Source organism: Chenopodium album, chromosome 4, assembly GCF_948465745.1.
Source record: "Chenopodium album chromosome 4, dcCheAlbu1.1, whole genome shotgun sequence".
NCBI classification, from domain to species: domain Eukaryota; kingdom Viridiplantae; phylum Streptophyta; class Magnoliopsida; order Caryophyllales; family Amaranthaceae; genus Chenopodium; species Chenopodium album.
The window spans coordinates 28,327,483-28,344,954 of NC_137837.1; the positions used below are offsets into that span (position 1 = coordinate 28,327,483).

General features: G+C 32.8%; 1 protein-coding gene across 1 annotated transcript; it reads left to right on the plus strand.

Moving 5' to 3' along the window:
* The first annotated feature begins 1,338 nt into the window (after positions 1-1,338).
* LOC145629074 (phenylalanine--tRNA ligase alpha subunit, cytoplasmic-like) lies at positions 1,339-17,472 on the plus strand. Its single transcript, XM_081681554.1, has 19 exons — positions 1,339-1,494; positions 3,566-3,727; positions 4,393-4,515; positions 4,601-4,693; positions 6,060-6,116; positions 6,748-6,803; positions 6,968-7,060; positions 7,865-7,955; positions 9,710-9,747; positions 9,881-9,919; positions 12,109-12,185; positions 12,753-12,837; positions 13,220-13,316; positions 14,889-14,985; positions 15,310-15,381; positions 15,730-15,796; positions 16,090-16,215; positions 17,067-17,121; positions 17,283-17,472. Exons 2-19 carry the CDS (start codon positions 3,581-3,583, stop codon positions 17,334-17,336), a joined length of 1,467 nt encoding a protein of 488 aa, XP_081537680.1. The 5' UTR covers positions 1,339-1,494; positions 3,566-3,580; the 3' UTR covers positions 17,337-17,472.

Consider the following 17,472-nt stretch of genomic DNA (forward strand, 5'->3'; position numbering starts at 1 on the left):
CAGCGTCGCACGACAAATCTGCCGTCGGGCGACAGGAAGAATTTGCGGCGACAACAACTTCCAGCAGCCGCTGGTGCGGCGACAGAGTATGAGGCCTCGTAGAGCGGTTATGTACTATGGACCTCGTGCAACAATTTTGGGTTCCTTGGTACGCCAATTAGCCCCTCTAAGTAACTTGACATGATTTAGTAATCGACTCGATTACAATCACATTAAGTGATCGACCTGATAAACGATCGTCTTACTTAGCTAAAGCGCCTAGACATTGGCTCTTTTTTCAAAGGCACCGACATAATGGTTCATAAACAGCAAAGGCACCGACATAATGGTTCATAAACAGTAGAAGCACCGACATAATGGTTCACAAGCAGCAAAAGTGCCGACATACTGGCATAGCAAAAGCAAAGTTCAAGCGAACTTTAAAGGATCGACAAGCGTTGGTCTTCGGTAATTTTCTTTGGAATATTATCGCAACAAATGAGGATGACTTCAAGCGATTTTCGAATTATTTTTTTTGTTTTTTTTTATTTTTTTATTTTTTAAAATATTTTTAGCCAATTAATTTGTGACTCGTGTCACTTTCTTTTTTTTTTTTTTTTTTTTTTTTTTTTTTTTTTTTTTTTTTTTAAAAAAAACCCATTCAACCGGTAACCGATATTTGGGATTGAAGAAAAAGAAGACCTCCCAAATTCGAATTTTTTCAGAATAATCCAAAGTTAGGATAATTGTACCAAAATTGATGAAAGTTGGGATTATTTTTTTTCTAATTTTTCCTATTTTTAAGAACATGTTTGCTTAAAACTCTTAGGAAAATTTGCTAATTGCAGCCATTTAAATTTTGTATATTGCAAATTACAGGCATTTAGGGTCTGAATTGAGTTCGAAATTAGAAAAAAAATAACATAACTGCCTCGTATTGCGTGACAAAAATATATCGATTTGTGGGCAACTAATATTTGCTGAAAAAACGTGGCACTTGCGTTAATTTTTTTTCCTAATTTCGAGCTCAATTTGGAATCTCAAGGAATAAAATGGCCCCTCAAACCTTAATCGAATATTTTTCGACACGTAAATCGATGAAAAAGTTGAATCGGGCTGCGATTTACAATTTATAAGAATTTTTGGGCTGCAATCTGAAATTTTTTGTAAATGACTACAATTCCCAAAATAGTAACTTTTTCGTTTGAACGACCCAAAATAGTAATTTTAAATGGTTGCAATTTCCAAAATTTCCAAACTGTTATAAAGACCGCCCTACCCGGTAATTGAACGATCATATAAAGACCCGCCCTGCCTTGTAATTGGACGATCATATAAGGACCTGCCTCATTTATCTATTTTACGGATCTAACCCATTTATAATTGTGGCGGGTCTCCAATCCTACCTCTCTCAGTTGTTTTATTGAAGCGGGCACTCAACGTTCTCCATTGAAGCGCAGTTCACGTTCTCCGCTGACTCTAATTCTTGTATCCTCCATTGAAGCAGCTTCTGAGGTAAGTTGTTTGTTTTTAATATCGTCATATCAATTTCGCAATCTAGGGTTTATATTATCAGTGCTTATTTGATAATCAGTGCTTTAAAGTTAGGGTTTATATTATCAGTGCTTATTTAATTATCAGTGATTTAATTTAATTATCAGTGCTTTAAGTTTAGGGTTTGAAAATCTGAACTATTGGTTAAAATTCTTAGATTATGAAACATCATAACCAAAAGAAAAGAAATTTATAAGCCTTATATGAATCAATTATCCCTAAAATTATTTATTTTTCGAGATAATTGAATATGAAATTAGATCTCTTTCCTTGCCTCAGGGATGGGCCTGCTTGAGCCAAGCACCCCTAATGATTAGCAAGCCAATTATAAAAATTGTGACACATTGGTATAAAAGTTAGCACCCAAATAGGGTGTCAATCAGGTTTGCGGTTCAGTTTTGGGTTCGGTTTATCGGTTTTGGTTTGTAATGGGTGGGTTCAAACTGGTTGGAACTTTTATCGGGTTAGTTTTAAATAAATTCGGGTCGGTTTGGTTTGGTTTATTTTTATTACAGTTTTTTTGGGTCAGATTCTAGGTTATAATTGGTTCGGTTCATAATCGGTTCGGGTTAAATTCGGTCGGTTTATAAATGGGGTTTGTCGGTTTAAAGCGGGTTTTGGGTCAACACATATCGAGTTCTAATCGGGTCGGATTGTAATCGATTCGGGTCATAATTGGTTCGAGTTGAACTCTGGTTTTACTAGTTTTAAACGGGTTTCGTTAGCGTATATCTTCTAATATATCCTTAATATTCTTTAATTAGTTATTTCAGTAGATCATAATGAGTATTAATTAGTTGTTTAGCTTTATGTCCCTCTTTTGTATAATGATTTTCAGGATCAAATAATAATAACAAATCTAGAGTTAGCATTTGATTTAGATTTTTAATTTTTTTTCAATACAATATAGTGTTCCATAAGCCATTATTCGTTAGAGGACGATAATATTTTAGCATAAGAGTTTCAATGACATCAGAATTCCAAACCTTTTCAATATAAATCCTTCGTAATTCAAATTAAACCCTTTTGTTTTATTATTGATAAAATATACCAAAAAAAAAAGGAAAAAAAAATCTACAGTCATAACGGGTTACGGACTTACGGATTATAAACGGTTCGATTATGAACGATTACGGGTTGTAAACGGTTCGTTAATAACTTATTACGGGTTATAAACGGTTCGGTCATAACTTATTACGGGTTATAAATGGTTCGATTTTCGTCGGGTTCAAACGGTTTCGGTTTACAATGGGCCTGGTTGCTATCGGGTTCGGAAGTAATTTGTTGGGGTTCTTCTCGATTTTGGGTTGTATCAGTTCGGTTTGATAACGGGTACGGTTCTTAAACATTTGGATCGGTTCAGTTTCAGGTTTTAAAAAATCGGGTCGGGTTGGTTTACGGTTTTAAAATAACAGGTTCTTAGCGGTTCGATTCCTTTTCGAAACGATTCAAAACGGTTCGGATTTACCAGTTCGGTCGGTTTTTGACGGCTCGACACCCAAATGACACATTGGTATAAAAGTTAGCACCCAAATGACACATTTGGTATAAAAATTAGTAAGAGGTGATATGGGACCCTTTATTGTTGTTGGAGAAGCGCGTATTGTATAAGTGCTTCATTATTTACTCCTTCTGTCCCATAATATATAGTTCTTGTTTGTGTTTTTTCACGGTATTTAAGAAATGGGAGTGAAAAGCGGATAAAGTATATAAAGTACAATAATAGACAAAAGTTTAGAGAGAGAAAGTGGAAAAAAGTACAAGACATGTGCAAAATTCAAGGGTAAATTAGGAAGTACAATGAATAAACTTTAAAAAGTGAAGGTATAATTGTCTTTACATACTATCCAAAAATAGAAACAGGAACAACATTTTGGTTATCCAAAATAGGAAAGCTGGAACTATATTATGGGACGGAGGGAGTATTATTTTTACTCTTTTTATTTTTGTTAATACTCATCAAATGCCAAATAGTTCTCTCTTGCATACCCACCTATGATTATCGACAAATAATACAAATTAACTATTGTAGGATTATTAGCGAAAGATGGCGGAAGACGCTATTTTGCTCTATTTGGAAAAGACCGAAGAAATTTCAGATTCTGGAAAATTTGCCAGTGAATTTGGGATTGATCATGATGAAGTGATCAATGTTACCAAGAGCCTTAATGGCTATGGGCTTGTTCTTGCTCAGGTATTTCTTCTCTCTTTCATGTTTTATTGCTTTCTTTCAACTCTGGAACTGAGTGATTGCTTAGTAAATTACATATTGGGGATTTGTCTATTTTCTTGAAGCTGAATTATGCAGTTTATTTTGATTTGGCTGTACTTGAATTTGTTTTATCAAAAGTCCTCTTTTTTCTTGGCGGTTTAGAAAATAAAAAGGGAATGCTATCTCAGAAGGTCTAAATCTGCGTAGTATGCACAGATCTTTTTGCTTAATTAGAGGTGAAGAATGTGTTATGGTTTTTTAATTTCCAAATTTCACAAATTAATAAAAAAAACTGGTGTTAATATGTATTTTGGTTGGATGGGAAATTATTGACAGTGAGGTTTAGCAACTACTATTTTCCTTTGTGGTAGCCATTTTATTTATTAATAATGCAAATGGAGGGTGTAACTTGAGTGCCTATTTGTGAATTTAGTTCAGTTTGTTTAACTTGATGGAATGTAAATGTTAAAATTGTTTGCGCCTTTGCCTATTGATTTAGGCTTTTGGAAAGGTATATCTTGAATTAAATTGGAGTATTCATCGCTAATATGTTTTTTTGAAATTACAGGATATTAGGCCATTTTTTTTTGTTAGATTTATGCTTTTATTGCATTTATTATAGTGAATATGTGTGTTTGCCATTATAGGATATTAAGAAGGAAAACTGGGTTCTCACTGAAGAAGGAAAACTTTATGCTGCTGCAGGCTCTCCTGAAATGCAAGTTTTCTCAGCTATACCACCCGAGGGTATTTCGCCTGATGAACTTCAGGTTGGCAGTTTTTGCTTGCTGTATATTTGATTGTTCTTTTTGATAAAGTGAAGGATCTTGATGTGAGTTTTCATGTTGGATGCAGAAAAAGGTGGATCCTTCTGTTTTTAAGATTGGATTTTCTCAGGCTATGAAGAATAAGTGGGTGGAGAGAGGAAAGCAATTGGTATCCAGAAAGGTAAATTTCTTGAAGTTCCATTATTGGAAAGATTTTTATTTATTACTTTCTAAACTATGCTACATTTTGTCTATACTTGTGTGGTACTTCTGAAAATTCGAACTCTATTGTTTTTCTTGTTTTCAATATTTTATTTGTTCCTTATTCTTTCAACTTTTCTGTTTTCTTTTTATTACATTTTAAACAGTTGCTTTTTTCTTCAAAAAAAAAAAAAAAAAAACAGTTGCTTTTTATTTTATTTTTATTTTTTATTATTCTATTATTATTTTTTATTTTAATAATAACAATTATATCTAAGTTTCGAAATAATAACATTACCAACATGAACGTCGATATGAAGCCGTTAAATTGTTCTCACCCGTTACTATCATCAGTTACATTTAGTGAGAAGTCTCGATTAAATTATTTAAAATGGGCAAGATCGAGTTATCTTAGGCTCTTGAAACGTATGAAAGGGGTGATTGATTCACAAATCGGTATGAGTTTTAAATCATGGATTTTAAACTTGTTTCTTTATTCCAAGTGTAGGGTTTTGTTCAGGAATATGGGGTTGGTATGATACATACGGACATACCCGTCTCCCACCTTAGGTTTTTTAACCCAATACCTTGTGAGCTTGAGGTATAGGTTTAGAAAATGAAATCTTCCTAAACAAACACTATGTATGAGTTTTAGGCTTTTAGCAACTTCATATCCATACCTTATACCTTAGTTGAGTGTACCAAACACCTCGTAATTGTTGTCAGAAAACCAATAAAAATATACATTTGTGTGTTTCGGGCTTGTATTTGCATACATTACGTCTTTCAATTCCTTCATACTTTGAGCTTTGATTTGCAATCTGCTATGATGTGAATTGAAATCGACTAAGACTGACCACACAAGGTGTACTAAGGGCTTGGAAATTGTATATCAGTCGTAGCAAAATTTTGGTCTCTATATTTGGAAGACATGACTCAGCACAGTGCCTTACAATTCACTTTTTAAAATTTTAAAAAGGTGTGGAGGTGAACCCTGACCATACCTCAATCTTCATAGTTTTTTTGGCTAGTATTTGTGAGTAGGGGACAGGTAAGGGGATCCCCATTTCCCCACCCCTCATTTGCAAAATTCGAACCCCTAAGGTAAGAACGTTATCAAGTGAGCCAAGCCTTGTTTGGTGCTTGATGCTCATTAATTGGGGTCAAATTGTATAAGAAAAGGGTTTTAGGGTTATAATGTTTGTCCTTTCTATCAAATACATTGTACATAGAGGTGATGATTGTTTTGGTAAAAGTGAAGTTCAAATGTAAGCTTATCTATATATGTATATATTTGTGTTTATGCAGCTTGATTTTATGAATAATAATTTAGTTTTCTGTTGCAGGTTCAACATGTTGACGATAAGATCAAGGACTTGCTTACACATATACAAGCTGAGAAGGTGAGACGGTGTCTTTACTCATTTGGTATTTTAAATGCGGACAATATTTATGTGATGAGGTCCCACTCCTCAGGCTTAGGAACTAGTAGTATTTTCCAATGTATTTATCTGAGCAGTTAACGATGTTCTCTGATCTGTTTGTTGTTAGAGTATGTGAGTATTGTAATTTTGCTGTAGTGGGTTGCTTCCATGAATTTAAACTTAACTAAATATTTACTTCGAATCTGGACAAATTCCCTATGATTCTATAAAAAAGAGTGGATCCTTTGGTTCTGCCTTTATATATTGTTTGGCCGGGGCAGTAAGTGCTCTACTGGTTATGCTGTTCTGTTTTTGATAAACAATTTCTTTGCGGGACTTTTGGTAGTAACCTCTTTACAAGGCTTGGCTGGTTGGGGGTTAGAATTCATATTATTGATCCATCCAGAGTTCCAGAGTTCTTGGTGTTTCATAATAGGTTATTGCGATGAAAACTGTAGTTATTTAAAGTTAAACAGTTTTAAATTTGTAGGTATGCTTCTTAATTTGCTACTTGTTTGTGTTTTCCTTTGATAATTTGTCTGCCTTATATTAAGGAAATTTTTCTATAGTCTCTTTGTTTAGCTTTAATTGGCGAATTTCTTGTCTGCAGGTGGTTAAGCAAGATGATATTGACGCTCTCAAACGGAGAAAACTGATAAACTTGCAGTAAGGATATCTCATGCTCTCTTATTATACTTTATCTGTTTTCAGCTGACATGTTGGATAATGACTCTATGCTAGTTTCTTATCATGTACTGTTCTTATGCTTATGTCTCCTGCATGCACATTGCCAGCTGTTACACTGCTAACTCATCGTTTGTATTTGCTAGGACATGGAAGGGATATTCGATTCGAAAGGGTCCAAATTATGCCCCAAAAAGGAAAAAAGCAGCAACTGATCTGACTCGAGAGCATTTGCAAAGGTATTTCACTGATGCATATGATTGGGAAAGGGTTTTTTTAGCTTAAGTGCACTATTCAGTTAGCTGCTACGGATGTTCTTTTCCTGGTGCTGTGCTTTTCCTGGTCTAAAAATGTGTCAACTAAGAAGAAGAGAACATAAATTATTTTGTGAAATTAGATATCTAAGCACGAAACCTAATTTCTTCCTCTTGTACTAATTGAGTATTCCCCCTTAAGAGAGTGATCAGTAGACATATTCTGAAGCCATTTAACTATTCAAGGACAGCAATAGCTTGCAATCGTTTTTATTTTTTGAGACCATGTAATGGGGAAATAAATTTCTACAGCTTGCTTGACCTTTAAGTGAACAAGGTAAGGTTAAATACTTAGGTAGAAATTGATTATAATGGATATTGTTAGCTTACTTAGCCCGACTTGCAATATATAAATACACACGCACACATGTTGGCATTTATTGCATAAGCCTTGTATTGCTCTGATAAATTGATGGTGTTCAAAGTGGTAATCTTTAAGCTTCAGTGATGAATTGGTTTGAAAATCTGTTGGCCTTCAGGCCTTGTTCCATTTGTGAAGTTGTGTCATGTGATCCTTTTCCACAGTTTTCATTGTCGCATACCCTCTCTCCAATTTTGGCATACTTACCAATTAGCCTTTTGTGCCTTGGTTCTCTGTAATGAGTGTAATCTATACTTGTGTTGCTATGAGCAAACTTTGTGTGACTTGTTGACATTGTGGTGGGAGCTTGGTTTAAGAATTTTTTTTCCTGCTGTTTGACTTTCCTAATGTTCGCATGATATCTCAAGTGGTGCCTGGAAGGATTTGGAACTCAAAGAATACAACTTTAATGCTAAAGGTCTTCCACCTGAAGGTGGTCATTTACATCCCTTACTCAAGGTTAGGGTGCTGGTTCTATTTGCTTAAATTCTCTTTTCCAGGGTTAGTTTTTAAGCATTTCCATTTGGTTGCAGCAATTTGTTATTTAGTATAATGCAACTTTTTGACTAATTTGAAATTTTGAATTTCATAACTGCATGTTATTGTACTATTGTTATAAATAGTTGCTGATTGTGTGGTTAGAACTTTCAGAAATCTGAAAATAGGATTGTACACCCGGGTCATGGTGCACCCGGTTAAACAGAAAAAAAAGGCGGAAAGAACATACATGTATTTGAAAAAGAAGATATTGTATTTGACAAAGAACATACTTATGTTTGACAAAGAACCTACCCATATATGTTTGATAATGTGTTCTTTTATACTTGTGTTTAACATATGTTGATTAAACATGTTTTTTGGGCTTCAATAATACAAAGTATGTTATTTGAATTAGGCTCGTATGTTCTTTTGAGGTAATGAGTGACCCACAAATTCTACATATGTTTTTTTTTTTTATTATATTATCATACATCATATTTTAAATTATGTTTATTATCGTACATTCTTTGAGTTTGATCGGTGTGTTCTTTTGGTATCAATTACATTATACTAAAGGCGAAACTTAGAGAACACTTGGCAAAATATTATAAAAAGTTTTCCCTCCAAAACCACTTACTAAAAAAAAATTATTGTAATTAAATTATGACTTTTAGTTTGTATATAAAATCTAAAATAAATGTCCTAACAAAACAAATTGCCCATTATAACTATTATATGTTTAATTAATTTCTAAAAAAAAATTTCATACTTTTTACTAAGTCTATTTATAATATTTATATCCATTATTTTAGGTAAAATTTATTGTCATTAGAATTATTTAACAACCGTGCATTGCACGGGGTTTAATCTAGTGAACTATATGTTCTTTACATTATAACTTGTGTTCTTTTAACATATGTTATTTTGTATTTTAAAATTTGAAATTTAATTTGAAAATGAAATCTTGAATTATTTTTAGTTGAAAATAATTTTAGTTGAAAATTATTGTGGAAATTTGAATTTTTGGACAGAGAGAACACTATTTTTATGAAAATGATATGTTTGGTAAAGATTTTTTCCGTTGATGTATAAATTTCCATGAAATTTTGATAAAGTTTTTATCACGTTCTTTTTGTAATGTCTTTATGTTCTTTGGTAATGCATGTTATTTGTCAAACACAAACATGTTATTTGTTCAACACTTGTGTGTTTTTTTCAAACACCTATATGTTCTTTCTGCCTTTTTTTTTGTTTAACTGGGTCTCAATTTTTATTCTCGGAATATCTTTTTATTTTTTTATTTTATTTTACAAATATACATTACAAATATTAATGGTTATGGTTTTACATTGGCAAGCGCAAAAGTGTGAAGTGTTGAGTTCTTGAGTACTTGTAAAAAATGAGGTATATTTTGCCAATTGAACAATATGATAGTAATTTAACAAGAGATGTTAGAAGATAGGATTAATGCAGGGCATTCAATGTAGCAGATGCGCTTTTATTAGGTGAAGGAAAATGCTTACTCGCTAAGTCCGTAAGATTTTACAAGGAACTTTTTTTATTCTTAGTTTTTGCTCAATTTATTTATTTATTTATTTATTTTGTACTTTGCTCAAATCTTAACTCTTGCCTGTCAGATTTCTTTTGTTAATTTCTATTATTTGCCTCATCATCCTGATCTGTCAAATGGTATTTTCATTTTTTGTTATGTCTAACATCATTCAATGTTTCAGGTTCGGAAGCAATTGAAAGAAATATTTCTTCAGATGGGGTACGATTCCATTCGTCTCTGTATTTTATTTCGTTCTATTTCCTTGTTCACGTATTTATTTTTATGAAAGAATTTTCTCTGATCACTATTGATATTTTATTGGCTTTACAAATTTGTCTTGGTCTGGGCGCAGCTTTGAGGAAATGCCAACAAACAATTATGTCGAAAGCAGGTATGTTTGTTCTTTCATGTAATACTTGTCTGTTGTCTACTAGTTTAATACTTTAACTTCCTGATCTATGCTATTAGCCTATTTGTATTTTATAATTTTAATATTGTCATGCAAATACGTACTATTTTGTGCTATGTGTAACAAGTAAAAATTTATTATTTGCTGAATTCAAAGAAAGCCTTAAATTCTGCCATACCTGTTGTCTTATTCCATTTATTTTAATATTAAATGCAAGTTTTGTGTCATATGACCTTTCTGTGTCCTGTCGCTCAGAAAGCTTCAAGTTACAGAATTTTTATGCACTCAAGAGGCTAAGTTAAAAGAGTAGTACTCTATGCACAATATTTACTTCCAATGATCACAAATGGTGACTTGCTGTTAATTAACTGTTTTTGTGGCTTTCTTTAATTCTTTTTCCCGACTACACATGTTAAGTGATGTTTTTAATAAGGAAGCAGCCTGTTGGTTTTTCTATCTACTGAATAAACAATAGCAGTGAACTTATTGTCTGGCAATGAACGTATTTTTATTTAATTGGGGACTAATTTGTTTGGAACATGTCCTATTTCACTATTTGCACTTGGTCTTGTTAGTAAAATACTTGGAGAAGGATAATTATTGGAGGGATTCCCTTTGCTGCAGTTAAAGGAGTTTTTACATTATTAGCTGTATTCTTTTTTTTTTTTTTTTTTTCTTCTGGTTGATTGCTGGGAGACTTGGGACATAATGATGGATGTTTACTTGATTTATGTGGTTGTTAGAAGTATGAAATGATTGAAATCCATTCTAATTAGTTTGCGTTCTTGAAATGTTTATGTTTAAGGCCATGGTTTCTATAATTAGAAGTCCATTCTCTTTACTGGAATTCGACATGGGGTTTAGAGGCTATGTTACATCTTACATGGACTCAGCACTTTACTCTTTCGATCCTTTGGAAAATAATGACTGCAATCGATCAATCAAAGCCTTAGTCCCCTAAGTGGGGTCTTGTACATGAATCAAAAGTGATTATTCCGTGTAGTCATTGACAAAAATCTTCCTCCTCCATCCTTACGGTCCAATGCCATCCTCATGCAAATTCATATATTTTATATCCTTCCTAACTCCTTCCAACCAAGTCATTTCCGATCTCCCTCTCTATTGTTTAACCCCTCCAAGGTCCCACTCTTCCTCTCTCGTACTGGTGCATCCTTGGGTCTCCGTCTTACATGCCCAAACCAACGCATACGGTTTTCCCTTAGTTTGTCTGCAATGCCTACCACACCTACTTTCTTGCGAATAACCTCATTTTTAGTTTTATGTCTTAGGGTGTTCCCACACATCCACCTTTACATGCGCATTTCCGTAACCTGCATCTTTTTAATGTGCTTCTTCTTAGAAGCCCAACATTTTGTACCGTAGAGCAACACTGGTTTTATGGCAGAATTTTCCCTTCAATTGTATGGAAATGCTTCGGTCACATAAAAACTGCATTTGATTTTAAATTTTCTTTGGGTTTTTTTTTTTTTTTTTTTTAAATTTAGATTTTTTCCTTGTCCCCGTACCCGTGTCCAAAGAACTTTTCACAATATTCGTCAGTAAGATTAACACTTGGCGTCTAAAGGCTCTTATGTATATGAAATTGAACAATCTAATAAATTTCTCCATAATGTAAAGTTTATGAAATATGCTAGTGTGGTATGATTTCTTTATGTGTAATTTGGCTAATTCTTGTTAAGGATGAATGCTTGGTATCTAAAAGGTCATGTAGATGTGCTGTTTGGGGGGGGGGGGGTGTTCACAGCCCTGTTATTTTTTATTTTATTTTATTTAAAGCAGTCTGTTCACCCATTTAATTTGGCAATCTTTAAAACTAATTTTTTACTACCACTCAACAGCTAAGCATTAGCCATTATGTGGTGCGGGATTTTGTGATTGAGGCTGTTATGTGGGTAGATTCCAAGTTGCATGATAAATTTTTTTTAATTTTTCATAACAATGTGTCAATGTCACATAACAATGTCTCAAGGTTCATGACTTACTTTTTATGTGAGCTGAAAAAAAAAAATCATTCTAATGTATAGCAGACAACATATTTGCACTACCCAATACAGGGATATTTTTAGTTGGATTTGGGAATTTGCATCTTGATGTTTTGCTTGGATTTTTTTATTTATTTATGTTTGATGAATATAATGTTTTTCTTATAGCTTTTGGAATTTTGATGCGTTGTTCCAGCCACAACAACACCCAGCTCGTGATTCACATGACACTTTTTTTCTGAAAGGTTTGTTTTAATTTATCATGTTTATTGCATCTTTTAGACATCTATTGTTCCATCTTTTGTATCAATTTTTATGAAATTTATTCTCCAACCATAGGTAAACCTTCACTTTATCTGCAATTTCTCTGTAACATTACCATATAATTTTTTGGGATTTTTCGAAAAGTTCCTGGAAGGCTGAGTACATTATACCTGTCCTAGCCCTGATTTGTTGTTTTGTTGGGAATGATTGTTATTGTTGCTATTGCTGTATTATTATAAAAGTATAAAACCACTTTAATTGTGTTGTTGTCTGATGTTAATTACATGATGCTCATTTTAGAGATTGTGGATGGTTTCTTGATTTATACTGATGTCCTGATATATTTATTTTATACCACAATTGTTTTTTTGCTTTAAGAGAATGGATAATCTTAAAGATCTTCATTTTTTTAAATGTCCTTGGACAATCTAGGGTTTATAGTTTTTCTACACTGACCTAGCTATGATGCTTACTTTTACGAGATTGTGCCAACCTAATTTGCAACATTGGTTTTCGTGCTTATTGAATATGTAATTGCTACTCTGCAGAACCGTCCACTACACAATGGCTGCCTGAAGATTATGTTGAGAGGGTAAAGTGTGTTCACGAATCGGGTGGTTATGGTTCCAGAGGGTATACATTCTTCTTCCTTTATATTATTCAATCTCATTCTTCTATCTACTAACATTTTACTTCCTCAGTTTCTTTTTAGCTAACATGTTTCCAAATATCAAATTTACTTAACTTTTGCTCAGTGATAATTAAAGATATTTGTATTTAAAAGTGTTCATTGGCAAACATGCGTAAAAATGTCTGCTAAAATAAAACTAAGGTAGTGTCACTCCCGGGGTGCTGTTTAGTCAATTTTTCCGTTTTTCTAAGTATGTAAATATGAAACATGGAGTTAGCCACTTAAAATAGTTACATGTCCCCAAGTTACCTAGAAACTGTAAGTACTGTTTAATATTTTGTTCTAAAATTGTCCCTTGATTATTCTGAATTATGTTTAATTTAGGTATGGATATGACTGGAAAAGAGAGGAGGCGAACAAAAATCTTTTGCGAACACATACAACTGCTGTTTCTTCAAGAATGCTATATAAACTTGCACAGGTATTTTATGACTGTAATGATTTAATTGCTGTAAGTAATTTGTGGTAGTTGAACCTCTAAGGGCCCTCTCTGTCTCTTTTGAGCTGTCATATTTTGTATAGAATAATTGACGTCATTTTGCCATTGCCTTAATTGTTATCTTTCTATTCCAAATTGAATGTCTTCATATTTGATGTTTGGGTGCTGAATAGTGGTTATTTACATATGCACAAAAGAAATATAAACTTTTTTTTTTATTTATTTTTTGTTTATTTTTTTTTAAAGTCATTCCATTTTGTAAAGTCTAACTTGTATGTAAGTATTCCCTTTGCTTGTAAATTATACTTACTTTTACTAACAAAAAATCTAGATTTAGTAAGTTGCACTTTAAACTCTCATTATTAATCATCTAAAAAGACATGGATTAGACCTGTTATGTGATTCTAGTTTAGCTCTTGTGGAGTCTTGACCCTTTTAATCAAATGTGGCCTACCAGCTGGATGGCTAATTGATGCAGTATAACATTTACTTCAAGGGGGTGTTTGGCAAGTGGGAATTGAGGGTGGGATTGGGAATTTTAATCCCAATTGAAAAAATAAGTCTTGTTTGTTTAGTGGGAATGGGAATAAAAAGGGGTTTGGGAATGGGATTATTTATGGGTGAATTCCCACCATTTTATTACCTAGGGAGGGTATGTAATAAATGGATGAGAATGGGAATAGGGGGAAAATGACATTTTTGCCATTAATGAAAAGAATGAAATAATGATCTTAGTAAAGGGTATTTTTGTAAAATTGTTATTTATTCCCTATATATTCCCAATTTCCCACCCACTATCCAAACAAGGTTTTTTTTCTTTTTTTTTTTTTTTTTATAATTGTTTTCATGCGTATTCATGGATAATCAGCCGAATAGTTGTTTATGGGGGCAGTATACATTTACTTCAGAAGAGATGTGAATACCATGCCTTTTTGTTTTCATGTGTGTATTTATGGATAGTTAAATGGATAGATGTTTACATGTTCGTGTAACATATAATAAATCAACCCTAGTCCTTAATAGACCCTTTTGGTCCTCTTATCATTAGTATGGATTTGAGTAGACCAAAAAGAAAATCAATAAATGGATACTTGTTTATATACACTACGAACCAACCTAAGAAACCCTAATTCATTTAGAATTCTAAACTAGATAACATGGCAAATTGGCAAGAAAAGCCAAGGAGCCAAAGACACACCTATCGTATGGCTAATGATGCAAATCAGTCAATCAGATCAACAATTTTAACAATATACAACTCAAGATTCAAGCTAACAACATGGAGGTCCACAAATAACCCTTTATTAAATAAAAATTTAATAAATTAATTGGAATTTGTAACACATTACAAATGCTTGGCAAAAATGTTTAGTAAGTGGTGAAGACATGAAACCATATTATGTTCTACATTGGATATGGAGAGGTCTTTTGCTTTAATACTCCTTTATCCTTTTATATGATCTGTATCTTTATGCTTAATGACTTTGCCAAATTATAGTGTTCAATTAGATTGATGTATCTTTTTTCTGATCATGTCTTTTCTTATGTTTGTAGAAACCATTTGCTCCTCAAAAATACTTTTCAATAGACCGTGTGTTCAGAAATGAAGCTGTTGACAGGACGCACTTGGCAGAATTCCATCAGATAGAAGGTGTGAACTATTTTTATTATTTCTTGGATGGGCAATAGTCCTATTTCTAATTTGGGTACGAGCTTGGCAAAGGTTGGTTGCAAATTTTAATTCTCATGACAGTGTATCCTTTAAGGTCAACAGGGCCAATTTCTTATTGCATGGTGAATTGTTTTAAAATAAATAAAATAATTAAACTTGGGTTACATCTGTGTTAACATTTATTGCTCTCAAGTGTGTGGTTTTGAATAGGTACCTTTGCATTAGCAGCAGATCAAATTTTCTCTGATAAAATAATGAGAATTTGTTGTTTGTTACTCGCCTAATTATGTATTCTCATTTCAGGCCTTATATGTGATCGTGGTCTCACCCTAGGGGATCTTATTGGCGTACTGCATGACTTTTTTTCACGTCTAGGTAAGATTTATCTTTGTTTATTCAAGTTATTGTCTAGTTCTTGTTAATGTCATGTTACAAGTTATTCTATGGTCTATTTGCCTGAGAGAATCTGAATATTCCTAAAGTGAGAATATAAATCCAACTTATTTCTTGATGCTACTCAGCATTTTTCTTAAAACTCTTTTGATGACTAGAAAACCGAAATTAAGCTTTGGCAGGATGCTACAAAGCATATACATCCTTTTAACTTTTTCTTAAGACTACTATCAGATCTCTGAATCTGAAATATAGCTTTAAAGCTGTACTTTGATTTCAACTTGGATGACTCCCCTGGTGATGTAAAGAAGTGTGTCATGATTTCTGCAGGGATGACGAAACTTCGTTTCAAGCCTGCATACAACCCTTACACTGAACCTAGTATGGAAATATTCAGGTAAGAAAGATTTTTTAAGAACATTAGTGTACAATTCCTGTCATTGTGATTTAAAGAAATTATCTTTTTTCAAAAAAATAAAAATAAAAAAATAAATCATGGGTTCTTTTGCACAAGTATATGTATTATTTTAGAGCAGTGTACTGCTGTGTCGATAATCATATTTGTGGGTAAGCATAATCCTGTTTGGACTGAAAACTGAACCAAACTTGTCCTGTTGGGACCTGTTTTATTTGTTTGCAAATTTGCCAAATTGTCACTTGCATTGAAACCTTTAATCTTTGATTTGCCAGTTATCATGAAGGCTTTGGAAAGTGGGTGGAGATAGGAAATTCGGGTATGTTCAGACCCGAGATGTTGCTTCCTATGGGGCTTCCAGATGATGTCCGTGTAGTTGCATGGGGGTTATCCCTTGAGAGGTGAGCTTAAATATGGTTTCATTTCTCTAATACTGAATACTGCACTCAAGATATACGAGCTGCATTTTTGTAAGTGTAGTTTCAAGCAAACTGACCTATGTTTTCTATTTTATAAGAATATATAGTATTGATTTCCTTATATCGTGGCAACTTTAGATGATAGAAAAACCATGTATTCTTATAAGAATATATAGTATTGATTTCCTTATTGTGGCAACTTAAGCTAATAGAAAAACTATGATTTCTTATAAGAATATATAGTATTGATTTCCTTATATTATACTCCCTCCGTCCCCTTTTGATAGTCTCTTATGGGCATTTTTCACGGGAATTAATAAACACAAATAAGAATAGTTAAATTACATTGAAAAAGTAAGTTGACATTGGGTATGCAAAAAAGTAGAGAGAGAAAGTAATAAAAGTACATGGGAAATTTCAAGTTGCACAAGTATTGTTGCAAATTGGAGGGAATTTTGGTAAAAAATTAATATTAATGGTTGTTGGAAAAAACAAATATGGTGAACATTTTGGGACTAAAATTTGCCCATAAAAGACTATCAAAAGGGGACAGAGGAAGTAGCAAAGAGATGTCAAGAACCAACAGAAAAGAAAAGGAGAAAGAGGGAGGGGGGGGGGGGGTGTGGAGGGGATTGATATAAGATGAAAAACTTGTCATGGCTTTTGAATAATCCTTGACAATTAATGGCTTTTTTGGAAGCGTAGAAATGAGATCATGTCCTATCTTGAAATGTATGTAATTAAATTTGACATTATATGCGAGCACTGTGAAAAGAGAAACTATTTAGTTATGTAGCTTCAATTTTTTTTTTTTTTCCTTTTTCCCTTTGCAGGCCTACGATGATCTTGTATGGAATTGATAATATACGAGATCTATTCGGGCACAAGGTATGAATATATATATATATATATATATATATATATATATATATATATATATATATATATATATATATATATATATATATATATATTTTTTTCTGTTTTATATTATATTAGAATTCATTATTTGTATTTTGTTATAATACTTTACGTTTCTTGGTTATTAGGTTGATCTGGGATTGATGAAGAAGAATCCCATTTGCAGAATTGGGCTTGAATAGCTTTCAATTTCGAAAGCTAAATGCAAATATTTCATTTGATTTTTATTTTTAGCTTAACTTCTAGCAAAGCTAAATTATATTTTGTGACATCAGTTCCATACCAATTTTATAAATTAATTCTGTTCTTTTTGGGACA

What these genes read in the sequence shown, in the direction of transcription:
- LOC145629074 (XM_081681554.1), top strand. Translation starts at nt 3,581, where the DNA reads ATGGCGGAAGACGCTATTTTGCTCTATTTGGAAAAGACCGAAGAAATT. An exon ending in CACATATACAAGCTGAGAAG is followed by an intron (nt 6,117 to 6,747) that starts GTGAGACGGTGT and finishes TCTTGTCTGCAG; the next exon opens with GTGGTTAAGCAAGATGATAT. An exon ending in ACTCGAGAGCATTTGCAAAG is followed by an intron (nt 7,061 to 7,864) that starts GTATTTCACTGA and finishes TGATATCTCAAG; the next exon opens with TGGTGCCTGGAAGGATTTGG.